Source organism: Notechis scutatus, chromosome 2 (genome assembly GCF_049901735.1).
Source record: "Notechis scutatus isolate UNSWTSFEM ecotype Mainland chromosome 2, rNotScu1.2, whole genome shotgun sequence".
NCBI classification, from domain to species: domain Eukaryota; kingdom Metazoa; phylum Chordata; class Lepidosauria; order Squamata; family Elapidae; genus Notechis; species Notechis scutatus.
The window spans coordinates 227,622,556-227,643,719 of record NC_142010.1 but is presented as its reverse complement, the minus strand read 5'-3'; the positions used below and the strand labels follow the sequence as shown (position 1 = coordinate 227,643,719).

The window sequence follows — 21,164 nt, the reverse complement described above, 5'->3', positions numbered from 1 at the left end:
TTTATTGAGTAGCCCAGTTTATTTATTTTATTCAATTTATATAAATGCCCATCTCCTATCTGCTTCATTTTGCCTCACCTGAAGCTTCCAAAATTCTCAAAGACAGCACCATGTAGAGCATATTACAGTAATGCATACAGGAGGTGACCAGAATGTGAGTGACTGAGTGGAGAGTCTCCTGTTCAGAAATGAGTGCAACTGGTGCACGATTCAAAATTGTGCAAAGATCTCCTAGTCACAGTTGCCATCTACTCTCTGAGCAGGATCCTGAGTCCAGAAGGACCCCCATATTATGTACTAGGTTTTCTGGGGAAATACAAACCCATCAGAACCAGTTACCTTATTACAGGCCAACCTGGCATTCAGCAGCAACACTCGAAACCCTGGGTCTCCCAAGGGTCCATTGACTATGTATTGGTATAGAATTCAGGAGGCTAGAGCACAAAATTAGAACAAAGCTTCAAGAAGGCATTCCCCATGAGTGACCTGTATCCTATCTCCAATCATATTTCCCAATATTCATCAACACCGGAATATTTTGATTCACCCCAAGATCTGTTTCCCCCCGCCACCTTCATAACCTTCAGCACTCAAAACAGGAGATCCACATATCATCATACTCTAACCAACATATTAAGGGAAGAATGAGTAAAGCCTTGGGCTTTCCAGCCTTAAGGTGCTCTCAGCACCTTAAACTATTGAACAAACTAATTTCCATTCCCTGCAGTAGCCAACAATCCACACAACCCAACCTACCCAGTCTCTTACTTCATCTAGTACTGACTGATATTTTCTTGTTCTATATGGCCCAAAGTATTCTGAACAATTTTGTTGCCACCACTTTTCAAAGCACCTTAGCTAGAAATGGTCAGTGCCATTATAAAATTTAAATAGCTGCAATTACTACATTAATTCAGTTGGGAAGCTAAATATAGGCTTATTCTCTTTTCCCAGGAAGGGTCTAAATATAGACCTTTCCTGTTATCCTAGGAAAACAGGTTCTTGCTTTGATTCTTGTATACCTTTATAAACAATATGAATACTCTGTTCTAATGCACTCTACTGCATATAGAATTTCTTTTTATTTATTTGCTTTATGTTGAAGGAAATGCACAATAAAAATAAAGCAAATCTGTCATTAAAGATAGGATATGATATAGATCAGATAATAGAGGTAGGTGGGTGGATGGATGGATAGATAGATAGATAGATAGATAGATAGATAGATAGATAGATAGATAGATAGATAGATAGATAGATAGATAGATAGAAGTGTTGTACATGGCTTTTCAAAATTAAGTTCTAAGAGTTCATTGAGTTTAATTCCCATCTGAATAATCACTGAATAGATTGCTATCTTGGATATTATTTGAATGTAATACATTTCAAAATTAAAGATAAAACAATTAGGTGGAAAATCAGTAGTCTTTATTGGTTATCTACTGTTAAGTGATAAAATATTGATATCCTTGCCATCCAGAGAACTTTATCAGCTTGTTGGGAAATCAGAACTGGATTTTTAATGATTATAATACCCTGAGATGCTTGTTTAGAAAAATATTTTCTCTAACTTTCAAAGGTTGAAATGTGAGATAGTGCTAAGATTTATGATTCTCTAAATCTGATATGATATTTAGCAATTTTACTTCTCTCATTAGCTTTGCTTTCATAAATATTACTACCAACTAAGAATGAATAGACTATAAATAAATCTTATAAATCAATTTCATTCTATTCCTAGAAATCTTTTCTTAATATGGATCTAAATGTTGAAGTAACATTGAAATGGATTTTGAATCTACTTTTCATATGAAATATGTGTTTTAAATCTAAATTTTTAAATGTTTCTAAATGTGTTTTATTCAAAAATATTTGTTTATACATAATTATTTAAAGCCATTTCATCAGGTTTCAGGCTACAGTTCAGCATGGAGGCAGAATTGGACACAGTTTTTGAAGAGCTGAGATGGAGACCAAGTGTCCATCATAGTGCTCCTTGGTCTACCAGCAATTTGATTGACCATAGTGTCCTCTTATGCTAACTTTGGGTTTGGGAGTGGGAGTCACTGTTTTGCAGTGGCTTTTTTCTCTGTGTCCAGTTCCAATTGGTGTTGACAAGGGTGACAAGTAGCACCCTTCATTTGTGGAGTGCTTTTGTCTAACTGCTATATGAAATCACTTGATAAAATCTGTTGGTTTGTGGTCAGATATCATCAATATTCTGATGATATCCAGTTATATGCTATATCTCAGGGCTGACCTAGTTATAGTATCAAAGTTCTGACTCAGTCCCTAGAAGCTATGCATGCCTAGATAGAGAGGAACAAATTCAGGCATAACCCTGACAAAACTGATGGGCTTTGTTTGACCCCTGTGGTACAAGGGACTCTTTTTCTTTAGCATTTGATTGGAATGCACTTCCTCATGCAAGCTTACGGTGCAGTCTGGGTGTCTTCTTCAACTCATAACTCCTACTCAAATGTAGCATGTGGTCAGGAGTCTTTGTACAGATTCATCTTGTCTATCATATCTTCAGGCAGTCACTCATGCCTTAGTCAACTGTTGATTGGATTAGTATAATGTAGTCTACATGGGCTATCCTTGAAGACAACTCAGAAGCTAAAGACGATCAAGAATGTAGCACTGCGGGTAATGATGAATGTATCATGGCATGTGCAACTGTCTCCATTGTTTCATGAGCTACACTGGTTGCCAGTTGGCTTTTGGTACTTGAAATCACCTATAAAGTTGTGTGTGGCATACAGCCTGTTTTCCTTATGTTTTCACTTGTTCAATGAGATCACCTAAAGTGAAAACGCTTCAGGTCCCATCAAATAAACAGTGTCGTGTTGCAGGATCTAGAAAATGTGCCTTCTTTGTGATGGCAAGAATTTATTCCTTAAATATTTCACTTATACTTAAGCCTAAAGTTATATGAAACAATCTTAAATTAATTGAGGCCACTGATCCACCTACTCTAGGATTATGTTCTAATTAGCAGCTTCTTCTCAAAGTCCCATTGATAGGACTTTTTGTTTTATATTCAACCATTTAACTGGAAATTAGAGAACCATCTACATGAAGAGCACTGTATGATAGAAATACAGCCAACTTAGATTAGACTTAGCTGTGTCACATCTAACATAGAAACAAGTAGTAGATTGCCCCTTCACATGCTTGTAGAGGGATGCCTTAATCTTTACCATGCATATCTATAGCCTCAATCTCTCTTTCCATCTCTAGGGATATTTTAGTGCAGTTCTTTATGACAGCAAACCATTACTGAGAGTAAGAGTTGCAAAGAAGTACCATGTGCAAATGGTTTGTTTACTATAAAATACTTTACTCTGTGTAAAAAGCCCCAAAACCATTCACCTTCAGTATGGTAGAAAAAAAATATTTTTATTAAAGAAAAAAATGAGGAAATAATTGCTTTAGAAAATTCTCATGAATGAAAAACCGAATTCTTATATTTCCTATATGTAGCCAAGGAATATATGCTAGTCTAAAGAAAACATTAAGAAACCCTTAAGAAAGGGTACTCATTCTATTGGTTGCATCCAACCTAGAAAGATAAGCAGCCAAAGAAAATGTAGAGCTTTGTAGGAAAACCACTGTATTCCCTTTCACCTTCCATAAGACAGTAAAGCTAACAAAAGAAATTTCAAAGCACCTTGAGAATGAAGCAGGAAAATAGAACTTGGCTCTTTTACACAGTGAAAGAGAACTTTCAAAAAATTGGACAAGTTTGGCCAGTTTGTTAAGCAGTTTGCACATCTTCTTAAGGCTTTCATTGCTAACGTGATTGCACTCTATAAACACCTGAGTGGATCTTGGCTAAAAGATTATCAAGATTTGTGAAAAGTTATAGGTTACCTTTAAGAAAACTGAGTATTCAGTGTCACATCCTGCATGTATCGAATGGGAGCATCATGGATGTTTTCCATGAGATGAAATTGACTCATCTGGCAAGCTTTATCTTATGGCCACTACGTGGAGCAGTTACTATATGTAATCAGTTTTAAATTATTTTAACAGAGGAGTGCCTTTCAAGATGAAAAGATCCTCCAAGGCCTTAAGATAGCATTCTTATCATATTTGTCCATTCTTTCTATTTTTTCCTTTTTGTTTGCATAGAAAATTTGCTTATCTGTTTGCTGACAATAAAATTTACACTCACTGTTTTGCATTACATATGGAAGCATGTGGCAAACAAAGTAGAACGACCAAATAAATTAAAATAGCTAGAAAATCAGATAAATAAAAGCAACAGAACAACAAAGGCTATACATTTAAAACCCTTTGTCTTAAAAATGTGTACTAAAACTAAAACAAAGTTGCCAACTGAATTTTTTTGAGGAGTGTCCTCTACAATCTACATTAATTTTTTTCAGAAATTGTGGTTGTTTTCTGAGGCTCATCTTGGAATCCTCTCACATAAGAATGTGTTTAGAGGAAATCAGAAAGGGTTCCTCTAAACATTTTCGTATGTGAGAGGATTACAAGGTGAGCGTCAGAAAACAACCATAATTTCTGAGGGGGAAAATGGTGGAAAATAGTATATCTCTTAACTGGAGTGTAATCATTAGGAAGGTCTTGTGAGAATATAGGTTGACTTGAGTTCATGTATAAACGGTGGTACATAAATCCAACAAAACCTCTCTCTCCCTCCCTCTCCCTCTCCCTCTTTCTCTCTCTCTCTCCAACTTTTCCCATGTGTTTTTGCCAAGAATATCTACCTATGTTTCAATGAAGTCAAAACTGGAAGATGTTACCAATGCATTGGTTTCCTTTACATCTTCATTTGGAACTATGGACTGGCAGTTTTTTATTAGGAAATTAATAGGAAAGATGAAAATGTAGAGAAGCCTTTATTGGATCTCTCTCCTTATGCAATCAATATTATTTGTCAAGATTTTAAAGAAGTCCAGAATTTTCTTTAATTCTGTGTAAATTTTGAGCCACTTTTGAAACACTGGAATGATTATATTAACAACACATTATTGCTTATGGCTATTCTGAATGCATCCTCAGATCCTATCAATTCACTCATTGTTTTTCATTAACATCCAGTGCATTCTTTTGATTCATGCTTATGTAAATAGCTTGGCAAACCACACCATCACCCATCCATGTACATCTTACCCTGATCAAAACATGCATGCAATTATTTTTTATTCATTTGCTTGGAAACTTTTTCTCTTGCCTCTGTGCTTCTAAGTCCTTTAATGTAAAGTCATTTACCTTTGGGCTTTTCCAGTCCAGAAATCTGTATAAAGTGCTGCAATTACTATTTATTTTAAGTATCTGTCTTGTCATGAAGATACCTTTCATTCAGTGTAAAATACAGTAACATATAAATTAATAACATATTGAATAAATATTAATATTTAAATAAATAATTAATATTGAAATTTATTATTTATTTAAATATTATATAAAAACCCTGCCTTACATTTCTTGGAAGACAAACTACTCTATTCCAACAGGGATCAGTCTTAACATTAATGTTAGCTAAACATGGCAAATGAAAACTGCAAATTACTAACTAGTATTAGGAATAATGAAATGTAACCTAAAATGCATGTCATGAATATATAAATAAAAATAATATTAACTTGACATATAATCAAGGACAAATGCATGCATTATTTCCTTCACTCTCAATCCATCTAGCGGATGGAACTGCTGATATCTAATCTGCTTCCCTCCTACCTCTCATTTGTTTTTCCTTAGTATGCCCCTTTTCTTAGTATAATTTTCTTTTGGAATATCACCTTGACTCACACATCCAAGGAGTTGTTTGCTAGCCGTGTGAGTAAAATGTAAGCCAGAGAGGAGATGTGCAAGTCCACACAAGTCCCACCCTATTTTATCAGGATTCATGAGTATGAGAATTTGTTCATTCAAACCCTTTTACAATGCCTTGCAGGCTAAATGGGGTCACTGGGGCCTATTTTGAGTCACTGGGGCCTATTTTGCATGCAGGCCCAGAAGATAAAGGGGATGACTAAATATTAGATGGAGAACTTCCCTTACAAGTGGATCCCAGAATGGTGACACACACACACACACACACACACTCATATGCATGCTAGCTAATAACATGTTTAACCTGCCCTATGTATTCCATTAAGCTTTTAATGATTTCCCAATCCATTTCTTTATTTCAATTACTTTGGCATGAATTGTTCCGAGATCAAGAATATGAACCTCAAACCCATAACCTAGTTTGCCCACAAAAGCAATATATTTCAGGTTTGGAGCCAACAGACATGCTGACTGAAAGCCTGTCCCAACCCAGAAGCATCACCCATCTGAAATACTTGCAAGTGCTTCTTGGGTTGGGCCCCTTCTTCTAAAGAAGATTTCTCCTTTAGGAAACACAAGGAAACACGCACGCCCCTAACTACCTCAATTCCAACTACTGCTGGCCTTAAATGCAAGCTACTCAATGCAAGAAGCCTTGTGAATAAAATACCTGAATTTCTCCTCTTACTAAATATGGCTAAATTCGACATCATGTTTGTCTGTGAAACATGGCTCAACGCATCTCTCCCTGACTCCATTACCACAGTAAGAGACTATCATGTTTACCGATCAGATCGTGAAATTCGTAGAGGAGGTGGTGTTGCTATCTTCTATAAAAAGTCCTTACATCTAAAAAACATCCAAGTTACCCAGGAGCTTGCTCTTCCTGAGACCATCATTTGTGAACTATCCTTAAATATCACATTTCAAATCTTACTATGTTACAGAGCACCTGATTACGACATCGAACATTTAAACAAGCTAAATTCACTACTAACATGGGCAACATCCTGCCCACACGCTTTTATCTTTCTTGGTGACTTCAATCTACCTCATATTGACTGGACCCTAAATGAATGTACAACTGAACCCATACACACAACCTTCTACAATGCTGTTACAAATCTGGGACTGGAACAACTAGTAACCAACAACACTAGACTAAACAACTGCCTCGATCTCATCTTCTGCAATAGTTTGAATTTAATTTACGGACTACAAACTAAAGAACCCTTTTCCAGCAGTGACCACAATATGATTGACTTTTGTCTCAACATACGCCCACACAAAAATCATCACAATGATGTAATCCCCAATTATAACTTCAAAAAAGGCAACTATGATCTTACAGACAACGATCTCTCCTCCCTTGATTGGCAATCTCTATTCACTGGATGCAATACTGTTGAAGACCATTACAACATATTTTTACTTGAAGTCAAAAGAGTCATAAAACTCACTACACAATCTAAAACCATCTCTATCTATTGGACCGGATGGAATATGTGCCTACTTCTTAAAAAAGTTATCCACTGCCATAGCCGAACCTCTCAGCATAATCTTTGAAAAATCTTTCACGACCAGCTCCTTGCCTAACCTATGGTCACAAGCCACAGTCATCCCCATCTTCAAAAAGGGAGACCCTAGCCTAGTTGAAAATTACAGACCAATCTCCTTATGCTGCGTCACCTGTAAAGTTATGCAATCAATTATTAACCAATCCATTATCCTCCACTTAGAGACAAACAACCCACTCTCCAATAAAAAATTTGGTTTCAGAAAAAAACTATCCTGTAATCTGCAACTCTTACACTGCAAAAACATATGGACTACACAACTCGATCAGGGCAAAACAATAGACGCAATCTACATAGACTTCTGTAAAGCCTTTGATTCAGTGGTACACGACAAACTACTCCTAAAACTAAAATCTTATGGTATCTCTGAACAACTGCATAACTGGATAGAAGCATTCCTGTCAAACAGACAACAAATGGTCAAAATTGGGAGTGTGTTATCAAATTCTGTACCTGTCAATAGTGGTGTCCCCCAAGGCAGTGTTCTAGGACCAACTCTCTTCATACTCTACATAAATGACCTCTGTGAACATATTAAGAGCAACTGCGTTGTTTTCGCTGATGATGTAAAGCTGTTCAATACCACAGACAATACTGCTACCCTTCAAAAAGATCTTGACTATGTATCAGAATGGTCAAACAAATGGCAGCTTCAAATCTCAACAAACAAATGCTCTGTCTTACATATTGGCAAAAAAATCAGAAAATAAAATACAAGCTGAATAGTCAAGATCTTGTTGATGATCCAAGCTCTGTAAAGGACCTTGGAATACTCATCTCTAATGATCTAATTGCTAGAGCCCACTGTAACTACATAGCCAAAAAAGCATTAAGAGTTGTTAACCTAATCCTACGTAGCTTTTTCTCTGGTAATATCACACTACTAACTAGAGCCTACAAAACATTTGCCAGACTAATACTTGAATACAGCTCATCAGTCTGGAACCCACATTATGTATCTGATATTAGCACAGTTGAGAAAGTCCAGAAATATTTCACAAGAAGAATTCTCCACTCCTCTACTCGTTGTAAAATACCTTATGCCACCAGACTTGAAATTCTAGACCTAGAAAACCTTGAATTACACCGTCTTCGGTCTGATCTAAGTATGGTATATAAAATCGTACATTGCAATGACTTACCTGTCAATGAATACTTCAGCTTCAACCATAACAACACAAGAGCACACAATAGATACAAACTCAAGGTTAACTGCACCAAACTTGATTGCAGGAAATACAACTTCAGCAACAGAGTGGTCAATTTCTGAAATACTCTACCTGACTCTGTGGTTTCTTCCCCAAACCCCAAAAAGTTTAACCTTAGACTGTCTACTATTGATCTCACCCCTTTCCTAAGAGGTCTGTAGGGGGCATGCATAAGCGCACCAACATGCCTACCCTCTCTGTCCTATTGTTTCTTTTATTTTTCTTATATGTACCCATTTCATGTATTCATAACTATGTATATACTTATACCTATTATCTTGTAAGCGATTGACAAATCAAATAAATAAATAAAAATAAATAAATAAATGAATCTATGTGTTATTTTCTGCATGCCAGCCAAATATAGACATCTAGCAGAGCATTTGTTTGTTCTTGTATTTGTTTGCTTGTTTGTTTAAACTTCTTTGCCACTCATCTTTCTAGAGGCAGGTTACAGATATTCAATTATAATGCACTATAAAGCATTAAAATAATAAATAAGGAACATGAATTTAAAATTCAATTAAAATGATTGGTAGATTTTTCTCCATGTTTATCTGATATATGGAGAAAAGTGGGGTGGGTGAGTGTTTCTTTGCATTAAGTAAGAATGAAGACAAATTCCAATTTGATGTATGGGAAATAATCCAGTGGGGTGGGTATTAGTGTTTCTGTTCCATTGAGTGGCAGTCACAAACGTCATCTAGTCCATGAAACCGGAAAGGAACTATATGCAAATCTCAGACATGTTTCAGATTCTACCTGTGTCCTTGATCATCCTCTGGAAGATTATTTCCCAGTACTGGCTGAAAATATATTAGCAAATATTATTAGTTATATTAATTAAAGAGATTATATAATGCTTTGGAAAAAAAGTTACACTTGGGGACACTTAATCCAGTAATAAAACCAATAGACTGTGATTATTTTTGCCTTTTGCAATGTTTCTAATTGGGAGTAGAAACCAATCTTGGGGAGGTTCTAGAATTAGCCACAAAAGTACTGTATAATAAAATATTTTATTTAGAAGTATTGAGGGTAGATGCATAAATTAGATATATTTTCTCTGTACTGTAAATACAAGTAGTTCATAATTTTTGAAGATGTCATTCTGCAGTAGATAGCCCATGGTGATGGAATTTTTTAGAACAGTTTCAGCAACAAAATGGCTGGAAAAACTGCACAGACCTAGTTGTGGTCTGGGTTACCATATCAGAAATTATTGTGATTTACAAGTTTGGACTAAATTCTGACAGTTTCTATGCAGATTTTAAGGTTACTCTTTTTTCTATCTCCCATGCTGTTAATCCATCTTTACAGTTGGAAGCATAATATGCATAGTGTTCATACATAACGCTACTACTGGTAATTATAAGAATAACAGCATGGTATCCTAACTGTAGCATTTAAAACCACAAAATACATTTAATAAATAAATCCAAAATAAATCCAAAATATTCAAGAAGGCAAAATCATTGCGAATTGATTTTTAACTTTTTTTCTGCTTTTTGTAAAAAGCTTGAATGATAATGTTAACTTTCTCCTCTATTTGAACAGTTCATGTAGTATTGTAAAATTTGGGACTAGCTGTAAGGGATTATATCTGAGGAAATAAACAAGGTGTGTATGAATTCAAGACCCAGATGTGCTTTTTCTATGTTCAAAGTATTGAAGGTGGATCAGTCTTGGTAAAGGTGTATTGCCTATGTGAGAGAGTCATGCAAAGAAGCTGCTGCTGGGAATGGACCTATCTACCACTCTAATTTAATGGAAAGAAGGTCTGGGGTGATTTGATAGCGGTTTCCAATATCGAAGGGGCGAGTCTAGCTATTTTCCAAAGCACCTGAAGGCAGGACAGAAAGCAATGGATGGAAACTAATCAAGGAGAGAAGTAACCTAGAACTAAGCAGAAATTTCCTGACAGTTAGAACTATTAATCAGTGGAACAACTTGCCTGCAGAAGTTGCGGGTGCTCAGTAATGGAGGTTTTAAAGAAGAGATTGGACAACCATTTATCTGAAGTGGCATAGGGTCTCTTTCTTGAGCAGGGGGTTGGACTAGAAGACTTCCAAGGTCCCTTCCAACTCCGTTATTCTGTTATTCTTTAACAGCTTTCGCCCTCAAAAAGGGAGGAAGAAGCTGAATGAAAGGATCTAGAATTTAGAGCCTCAATATTATGTTAAAATGATTTCATGACAGTTGCTGAATGTTAAAAAGCTTGCAGGGTATAAACTGCACAAGCAAAATTTTAAATGCATGCATTATATTTTCTTGTATGTTTTATTATATTGTGAACCTATAATTATGAACAGTTTACTGTTAAGATGGTGCAGAAATATTTTAAAATATTTTAAACTAGGTAATAAATGTAAAGGCAAAACAGTTTTAAGATAGTGCTTATTTGAAGCTGAAACATGCTCTTTAAACCCTAACCAGTGTTTTTCTGATGTTGAAATTACAGTTTGAAACTAACAGGTCAGTAAAAATACTTGAGGTATTATCTGACAATAAATCATTGCAAGCTTGGCTCTCTATCAGCCATTTCTGATTTCCTTGTTATGTTGGAGCTGCTGAACTGTTGTTCTACTTTTGCTTTGCTTCCACAATAAGTGATTTTAAAAAGAAACACATCATCTTAAACTAAACTATCTCATTATGTTCATGGAGGTTATTTTCCAAGGCAATAATTTATTTTGACAGCTTCTGTTGTGTTTTGATTTCCATTATAATCATATGAACAGTCATTGGTTGGGATTCTGGGGAAAAAATCTTGTTCTGCATCTTGATATCTGGAATATATAGGTTTCTTAAATATGTTTTGCATTAAACCTATGTGCATTTCATACATAGATGCCTGAATTTTCCTTGCTCCCTCTTCTGTCTTTTAGGGTCTTTATGTCTTTGTGGTATATTTCATTTTACACAACCAACTCTGCTGCCCTGTGAAAGCCAGCTATACAGTTGAAATGAATGGAAATACTAGCTCGGGTTCTACATTTTTCACTCATGGAAGTGGCATGCCCTTGGCAGGGGAAGAGATCAGCAAATCTACCCAAAATCTTATTGCTGCTATGGAAGAGGTACCTTCATTATTTCATCTTTACAAACAAATATACTAACACCTCATATGCAGGTGGTATGTTTCCACATTGATGTTATTAATTGATAAGTTTTACATCTTACATTTCAGTCAGGAGCTCATCCAGCAAGCAAGCAAATTGTAAACAATTGGCAAATCAAATAAATAAATAAAATAAATAAATAAGCATTCTCACATGTTTTTTTGGTCACAACCAGAATCCCGTGAGATAAATTAGACAGGGAGAGAGTAGCCAGCCCAAAGTCACCCAGTGAGCTTCTATGGATGAGGGTAGACTAGAATCTTTTTACATACAAGGTCAATTTCTGATCAAAAAGGACACTCAAAACATAAACTGTACAGTAAAACACAACTGTAAATAATAAAAGATTTACAGTGCAACTTTGTAGATATCTCCTTTTCAAATAGTTCATAGTTGAATGTTAGTATTTCTAAAAAATCTCAATGGATCCAGTAGTTCTTATCCCAAAATTTAGATTGTAGTTATATACTCAATTGCTTGGTGGAGTACCCCACCCTTTGTAGTCAGTGTGGTTTGTATCCCAGCATATAATACCAACAATAACAGCTGCACCAAAAAAAAGTTTAAATGACAATGCAAGGAACAACAGCAGCTTTTCATTCTCCTTTATAAATCAACCAATATCTCATTGGAAGAATGTGTTGGTCTCTCTTGTAGTGATCCCTTTACTCTGGACGAACTTCATGCTGACTATCATATGAACCTGAGCAATTAGTTTCTGCTTGATCTTAATTCACAGGTCAGGAGAATGAGCAAAGCAAAGAAGGTGCCACCTTCTGTCTCCAGGCCATTTCAAGCTTCATATAAACAGGTCATTGGTTTTATCTAGAAAATAGAGCTGTAAAGTATACATGTCAGAAGCATCGTACATGTATTATTTTCAGCAATTCTGCTCTACTTCAAAATGCTACCTTTATTCCATTTCTAAATTCAACCCATTAACATCCTATTATAATTTCCAGATTAAGAAATTTTAAAAGTACAGAAGGGGATCTCACTCTGAGTTAGGCAAAAGTGAGAGAATATGCTCTTGATGGTGGAAAGTTGGATCTTAGAGAACATTCTTATGACAAGTTTTCTATAAAATAATATACATACAGCATTTGCACATTGCTATATTTCCATAGCACATTATGCTTATTGTCTTAACTAACATTTATGTTACTGGAGCTAATTGATTCAGACTCCAAGATGCCAGTAACTGGAATCTTTTTTTTGCAGCTGGGCACAAATAGGCTTTCAAAAATTCTCCACTAAATTTGTGGCAAAGTGGCTTGGAATAGGAAATTTCTTTAACTATCTTCAAAAAAAAGAAAAATTAGTCAACATGTTTAATGGACTGGCTGTTCCTTCTTGATGACAGTTGCCTCACTATAAAAAAAAAATTAAAGGACTTCCATAATGACAACCTTCCTTGAATATAACTGAAGTCCTGGAAGTCAGAAAGATGATTATATTATGAGAGGCAGAAAATTCTCTCATGCATCTTGGCCACCTCATAATTAAAAAAGTGCAAGTATACAACCTTCCACCCAAAAGAACTTCTCTTTGAAAGAGAATTTGCTTTTAGAAGTTCTTTCATTGCATTAAATGAAAGTTTTTTTCTGCCCAGCTAGAGACTGGGGGATGAATTAGGATTATTTATTTATTTACTTATGTTATTTTATTTTTATCCTACCTTTATTGTTATTATTATTAAAAAATATCTACGTGTATGTGGCAAGGGCTGAGTACCATTTTTTATGGACTTTGTTTACTACTTTCAGCAAGAATTTCAATCAAGTAGGTTGCTTAGCTTCTTTCTGTATGACCTTTGTAGTTCAGTAGAGCGTTGAATTTGGGGTGATCATATCCCATGCCTAGTTGTTGTAAATTTATTCTATACTTGTAGTAGCAGGATCTATCACAATACCAGTAAATCAGTGTACAATATATGGATGTTATTCATAAACCATGTTTGACAAAAATTGTGTTTATTGACTATTTAAACATTTATACCCCAGTTTTGCCTAGCTATGTTATGTTCTTTGTTTTTCCTCAAACAAGCTCCTTTTTCTTAAATAACAACAGAACTTATTTACTTTTTATTTTAAATAACAAATTCCCCAAATGCTCCACTGAAATAATACAGCAGCAGAGAATAAAGCTACGCAAAATTATTAAAAAATATTTTTAGCAATTTTTGTTTTATTAAAAAGAAAGTTAAAATACCAAATTCTAAGAAATTTAAAATAACAAAAAGCAAAAAAAGCATACAATATATTTAAAAAGTGCATTAAAAAAACATCTTTACATATTTCCCCTCTCCCAGTTGAATACTGATTAATATATTGATACATTATTAGTTTCTACCCCTTGTAAACCCAACCCCTCCATTTTAAAAAAAAATAATAATTTGCAAACTATTGGCCTGTCATCCATATGCTATATTAATGACAAAATACTTAACAGATAGAACAATATTAACGAAAAGGATAAGATTAGATTTTCAAAACCTTCTGTTAACAAACTGTTATTGTAATCAACTCATAGAAAATTTACTGTGGTCTCTTATCTATCCCAAATCTCCCAAGAGTTAAGAGTAACTTATCCTAGATCATATATCCACATTCATCTTTGTTATCATTTGTAATCAGTTTCTGTCTAGTTAAATATACTACATTCAGTTTCTACAATCATCCCACCTACAATCTTCCCAACAAAGTCCAGATAAAAGTGGTTTGCAATTAAGAGTAATAAATCCATTCCCCAATCTTTCCCAGTCCTCCTAAGAAATATTGCTTTGTCATTTCTCCATGTCAGGCTTCTGCTATTGTAAAGAAATGCAGACTAGAAGTTCAGAGAGTTGTGCGGAATCAAGTCCATTCTACTTCTGTGCATTCGATATCTCTTTGATCTTTGAATCTTTAAGATCCCCTTTCCAAATGGGTCCATGGCCATCCAAAAGTCACCTTTGGGTCATTCTTAAGTGCTCCCATTCAAATCCAGGGAGCAACACTATCAGAAAGCCAGCTTAGGCAGCAAAATCAGCAGATTACCGATAAGAGAGAAAAATATCCTTAGCATTCAGCAGCCACGTTGAAGAGGAGCTCCTCTTGGGGAGTAGATCCAATTATTTAAAAATAATTCTATTACTAACCATTCCTTCTGAAATAAGTAGTCATTATAGCAGAAAGCAAGACTTACCCATCCTCTGAAAAGCCATTAAAGAGATGATAACACAAGGCTTCCTTAGACAATAACCAGCACAAGAAAAGGTGCTACTTCACAGAAAAGGTGCTACTTCTTGCTCCACACTAATTACCATTCCTGAGGTGTTCAGAGATGGAGGAGGGTCTTTGACTTTCACCTCAGCAGGCAATCAGTGTTGGCTGAAATAGATTCAGTGTTCACATATCCAGAGGGTCTCGGTCTCAGATTATAAGGTAGCCTTGTAGTTGCTGCTACTGTAATGCTGACAGCTCTGACTCCTTTTCATTGAACATCTGTTGTGGAGTTACAGAATCCACAATAAGATACACGTAAATCCAAAGCCAGTTTGATATCAGCTATGCATTCCATATTTTCTGTATTTATTTTCTACCAATTATTATTTCACAAAGAAAGTAACTTTCATCTTGAAAATCTACTACGTTATTATTTTATCAAGAACAGTCTATGGATCCCTAAAGGAATTGGTGGCTAGACTTAGAGAAACAGCCTTCCTTTGATAGTGGTATTTTTGGCAATATCAAACCTTAGTCCCACTTAATTTGTGGACCTGACTAGTCATTAGGTAAAGTGTCATTAAAAGTCCAGAACTCTTATTTCTCAATACTGAACTGATTTTTACTGGGAAAGGAGAGAGCTTTGTTGAATTGTATAACTTAGGATCCAGCATAATTTGACCACTTTGCTACTTCACATCAGGTGGCAAAATCTTTTGTCCACTCCTGCTATTTTGGCATTGGGAAATGCCATAATGCATAAGGAAAAACCCGTTGCTCTAATTATTTTGACTGCATGCACATTGCTAGGGCCAGGATATTTGGAGTCAGCCTAGGGCATCTAAATCAAGATAATATTTTCCTTAGTTGCCAAAATAAGTCAATAATGATGATGGTATCATTTGCTATTTGAGGGATCTTCTAGTCTAGAGAATCAATAGCATCATTAGGAAGACAGTGCAGAGTGATTTTTGTGGCACTCTATATAAAAAACTATACATTTCTTAATGCTTTTTCTAAAGATGCCAGCGGACTGGGAGAGGGCGTCTCCAAGAACAGGCACTGAGGCCAGGACTGTCTTTAAGCAAAGCCCACAGAATGGCAATGCCTACATAGCTGCTGGAGGATTTAGGAACAGTTCTTTGATGGCAGATGAAGAATCACAAGAGTTTGATGATTTAATATTTGCTTTAAAAACTGGTAAGTACAATATATCCTCCTTTCTTAATAATCAGTTGTGATTTTTTTGCAATGGTATTCTGACTAACTATTCACATCAAAGTAAAAAGTCTGCCTTGTGCTGAACTTAATATGCATTTTATTTAAAGAACAAAAAGGCAATTGAATGAAAACACATTTTTTAGCCTATATCAGGAAAGCAGAATGTGTTTTCTTATTGTGTTTAAAATTTAGGATGAAAAAGTAAATATTATTCTTATATAAACCCCAAGCTACTATTTCAGATATAGAAATGGATCTAATTTCACAATTATATGGAAGCAACTGCAGATGAATCAGAAATACGATCATGTACTGTGCAATTATGCCATCTTGCTGAGATAGGCTCCCCCATAGCTATTTGAAGAAGATTAGCTATCATCCAAGAACCAGATTAAGATTAATTCTAAGTAAAAGTTCGAGAAAATCCAGTTGCAGAGTGTCAAAGTATGTCAAAGAAGACACTGTTGAGATTTCTTGGATATGCAGAAAATGAAATTTATGGATTTCTACAGATCTCTTAGAAGAGTGGCAAGCCAGCATTCCACTCATCAGATGTCTTGCACTTTGATTCACAGTCAAAGATAAGACCACTAATACTTTTGGAAGCTACATCCTTTGCCAGCCTCACAGCTGTCTTAATTTGAAGGGACAGGTTTTCAAGCTTACAAATTTGAATATAACTACTGACTTCAAAAGAGCACTTGTATTTCTAGTTTATATACATCCTGGTTACACGTAGCAGAATACGAGCCAAGCCTGACTATGTTTTGCATGGGTCACTCAGTAGCATAACATATTCTCAGACTTATTTGTTTGGAACAATCATGGTCGCACAGTGAAACAAGGCAGCAAATGATATGATTGCAACACTGCTTAGAAAGGCATAAACTGACACAAATATATATATATATATGTTTTCTTAAGTTTTCGGTATCATGTATGGTGTTCGGCTTGGTTGAGTTTCACGTCATTGTAGTTTTTTAAAGTTAGCAAGCTTTCAGCAGAATCATCTGCCATCATCAGGCTTCTGGAAGCCTGATGATGGCAGATGGATCTGCTGACGTTGCTACAACTTTAAAAGAACTACAATGACGTGAAATATGAACAAGCACCATATTATATATATATATATATATATATATATATATATATATATATATATATATATATATATATATGTGTGTGTGTGTGTGTGTGTGTGTGTGTGTGTGTGTGTGTGTGTGTGTGTTTGCTGTGCAAAAAGAATAAGTGCCAAGTTATGTAACTTTTTAAAAAGTGCTAATTAAACTAGGGTCAGACTATGAGTGCCCTGAAGAAATCTTTCTAAGTGCTTTGTGTCACATAGGCAGAAAGACTAGATTGGCTACCTAAATTCATCTTAAACTTGCTTTACAGGTACTGTGAGTTTCTTAGGCAAACAGGCAGCTGGGAGACCTTTGAGCCATAATCTGCATTTGGTTTCATTGGTGTTCTTTAATCTAAGATAGGCCCTTGTTTATTCACGAAACTTTCACAGCTGAACTATAGTGTTTCATTCCCTTGTTAGGCAAAAATAAATAAATAATTAAAATTAGTTACTGTTTTAAAAAAATACTAAATGAAAGGAGAAACTCTCAGTTCTGCTAAAGTTACTGAAATGGAAAATAACAGTTAATTGTTTATGTTTCCCATAAAAAAATCTTGTTGGGTCTGTGTAAACATGAAACAGGTGAGAAACTACCAATAATATAATGTAGGTTTCTAAACATATAAAAAGGCGAGAGGATATTTAATATTCATTTGCCCTCTTCTGTAGTAGGTACCAGCACACTGATTTTGCAAGCCCAGAAGATTGTAAACATATTTCAGATTTATAATTTCTGGTTAGACTGGAAAGCAGTGTTAAACATGTATCTCAGAGTTTTCTTGTTTGACTGCAAGTTGGGCTCAATTGACAGAGTAGTTCTTCACAAGGGAGCGTGAGAGACCAACTTTAGCATTAGTGCTGAAAATGTACAGGCAATGTTTTCTCAAAAATCAAAGTCCCAGTGTGGAGTCATTGCACCATCTTACAGATCCCATTGCTTTAATTTGAGAACATGCTGCCCCTAAGAACTCTTAACTATCTTGTAGTAAACATTTCTAGATAAAAGGTTCTTCCATAGAGGACTTTAGTTTTATTTCAAAAGATTATCAAATCCTTAAGAATACATTTCATGGCATGAAAAAATATAGTCAAGTTATAATTTGGATTTTAACAAAGCAATAAACTTAATAGGTTATTTGTTTAAACAATCAGCAACACAACAAAAGCACACATATAAAATGGGAAATGGCAGGTCAATCCATTTGGCTTTGCCTATTGTTTCTTTAATGGTAAAAATGAGTCAAGGAATAGAGGGGACCTATGCTCTAGGAAAGATTTGTGTACAGTGATACTTGGTTTTAGAAGTTAGAAGTGAATTCACTGCTTCAGGACTTTTATTCTCTACCCTCAAACTACTGTTTGGAACCTATTCTGATCAAACCCCCTCATTGACAGATTTCATTATCATCTTCCATTTTAATCTTCCTGGGCCTTCAATCATCAATTCTTTTTTATCTTCTCATTAAACAACAGTGAAGAAGGAAAGGATTGAAAAAAGGAGCACTGCTTGCCTAATGATAGCTGTAGGAACCCATCTTGTAAAGCATATTTAACAGTCATTTGATGGGATGGAGACTATTGTAATTTGATCATGTCATCTGCTGTGTCTTAGAATTAAAAACAGACAAATAATCCTTGTTCATGTATAACAAAGCAACTTAATATATCACATTTTCTGTCTTATGTGTTTTATTAATTGCTAGGTAAAAAAGGGGTAGCATTTGGTTTCCTGCAAACATAGCATATTCCAAATGCAGTGAGCCAGGTTTATTGCTGGTACAGCTTCTTTGAAACCTATGCATTTGCAGCAGAAATAATTTTGCCCAGTCCATTGAATCTTTGCAGCCTTTGCTCATTTGTAGCTGGTTTTACTGGCAAGTAATGTCTGGAATTAATCTCTTTTGACATTATCATGTTTAATTATGCTTGCATGCATTTCTGCACTTCTGCTTAAATAGGATTTGCAAGTCTCGAAATGTCTAAGTAGGGGTTGGGCAGTTTTTAAATGTTTTATTTACTTGTCCTAAGACCAAAAGCACAGTATGTTCACTCAGGCAAAGCAATCAGTTGGTGCCACTAGAAGACGAGATAATGTGTGTGGTGGGGGAATTTTCCACCTTTTTTTGTTCACAAAGAATTCAGACTATGCTAAAATGCTTATTCCATCATCCTAAAAAGCTGTACCAGAAGAACTGTACCTCTGTGGAGAAAATATGGAGGCATTACACTGACAACCCTACCCAACTTATTTATTTATTTTATTTGTCAAAAATAATTGGTATAAGTATAAACATGAGTAAGAATACAGAAAATAGATATGATTAAATGGGGACAATAGGACAGGGACAGGAGGCACGATGGTGCACTTATGCACCATGATGTAATGTAATGATGTAATGTTGGTTCAGCATTTAATGTGATATTTGTAACTGTGATTTATGAATGAAAAATTCAGTAAGGTAAATGATAGTTAAGAAAGAACAAGGATTCAGATGTGAACTAGAAACTATTTATTATGGCCTACAATGTTTTAAATTGGAGGAATCTTCTGTATTAATTTTAACAAGAGTTTAGCTTTTATAAGCTAGCTGCATAATTTTGGTATGACTGAATTTTGAATAATATGTCACTAATTCAGCCAGAATGATTAAACCACAAAGAATAGGAAAGCTGATATCATCATCATCAGATAAACGTATTCTATGGAAGCAATGGTCTCATTTTCAAATCTCGCAAATATTCTGCTTTCCTTTTTCTGTTTAAGGTGCTGGCCTCAACATCAGTGACACTGAGTCATGTCATGGCAGCCTGGATGGAAGTACAATGGCTAATTCCCAAATTGTTGAACTTAGAAGAATACCTATAGCAGACACTCATCTCTAATCCTTTCATCTTTTTAACATGCTGTACTGCATTCTGCTTTTTATACATGTGTTTTCTTTGAACAACAAAAGAATCTCACTACATATAGCTCTGTAACAGAATGCTGTGAATTATATCATTAAGGAATTAACAAGTTTTGGTTTTTTAAATGAAATAACCTTCTAATTTTTTTACAGTAAGCTATAAACAACTCATGTTTTAAACTATTAATTTAGATGAATCTATTCAAGTCAACTAATTTTTAAAATTAACTCCTATGACTATGTGTATTTCTGTTTTAATAAAAATTGATATAATCAGTTTGATGGAGATGGTGTGTTTATCTATGGGAAAGATTTGATAGTTATTAAGCTTCAATTTATTTTATTCCTATAGATATTTGCTTTGTTTTCTTTTGACCACAACAGAGTGTTATTTTACATTCCAAGCAAGAGAGAACATATTATAATCAGAAATTCACATGCACATATGCTAATCCCACAGACAATTTGAAAACACATCTCAGTATGAACTAAGACTGGAGTAAAAAAGGAAAGACCTATAGTATCCTATTCTTGATCCTTCCTGAGTATAGGATCTAAAAAGCCCCTCTCTAAGGGAGATGGGAAGTTAATAAATAGGAAAATAGAGATAGATAGATAGATAGATAGATAGATAGATAGATAGATAGATAGATAGATAGATAGATAGATAGATAGATAGATATGGATGGATAGATAGATAGATAGATAGATAGATAGATAGATAGATAGATAGATAGATAGATAGATAGATATTATAGATATTATAATCTTTTGCATTTGAGGTTTTTGAAAATTTTTATTGCATTTAAAAGAAAAATCTTCACATATGACCCAGTATAGCTTAGAGCTCCAGGAGAATACAGAATTATTCTCAAGCTTTTTCATGCATCATAAATTGTGAGAAGTAAGGATGCTAAGCTGTTGGAAATGTAACCAAAAATCTGGCACATATTACCATCTGTGGTGGACTTGTGTTAAAGCAAAAAG

At 34.9% G+C, this 21,164-nt stretch overlaps 1 protein-coding gene across 3 annotated transcripts in view; it reads left to right on the top strand.

Annotated features, from left to right (window-relative positions):
- Positions 1 to 20,454, top strand: part of ADGRV1 (adhesion G protein-coupled receptor V1) — a 258,922-nt gene extending 238,468 nt beyond the window's left edge. For all 3 annotated transcript variants that reach the window (XM_087958193.1, XM_087958191.1, XM_087958192.1), the window contains 3 exons: positions 11,485 to 11,676; positions 15,947 to 16,124; positions 20,036 to 20,454. In XM_087958193.1, the coding sequence (XP_087814319.1) occupies positions 11,485 to 11,676; positions 15,947 to 16,124; positions 20,036 to 20,154 (489 nt within the window). In that variant the 3' untranslated portion in view covers positions 20,155 to 20,454. The remainder of the gene's footprint in view (positions 1 to 11,484; positions 11,677 to 15,946; positions 16,125 to 20,035) is intronic.
- The last annotated feature ends 710 nt before the right edge of the window (positions 20,455 to 21,164 follow it).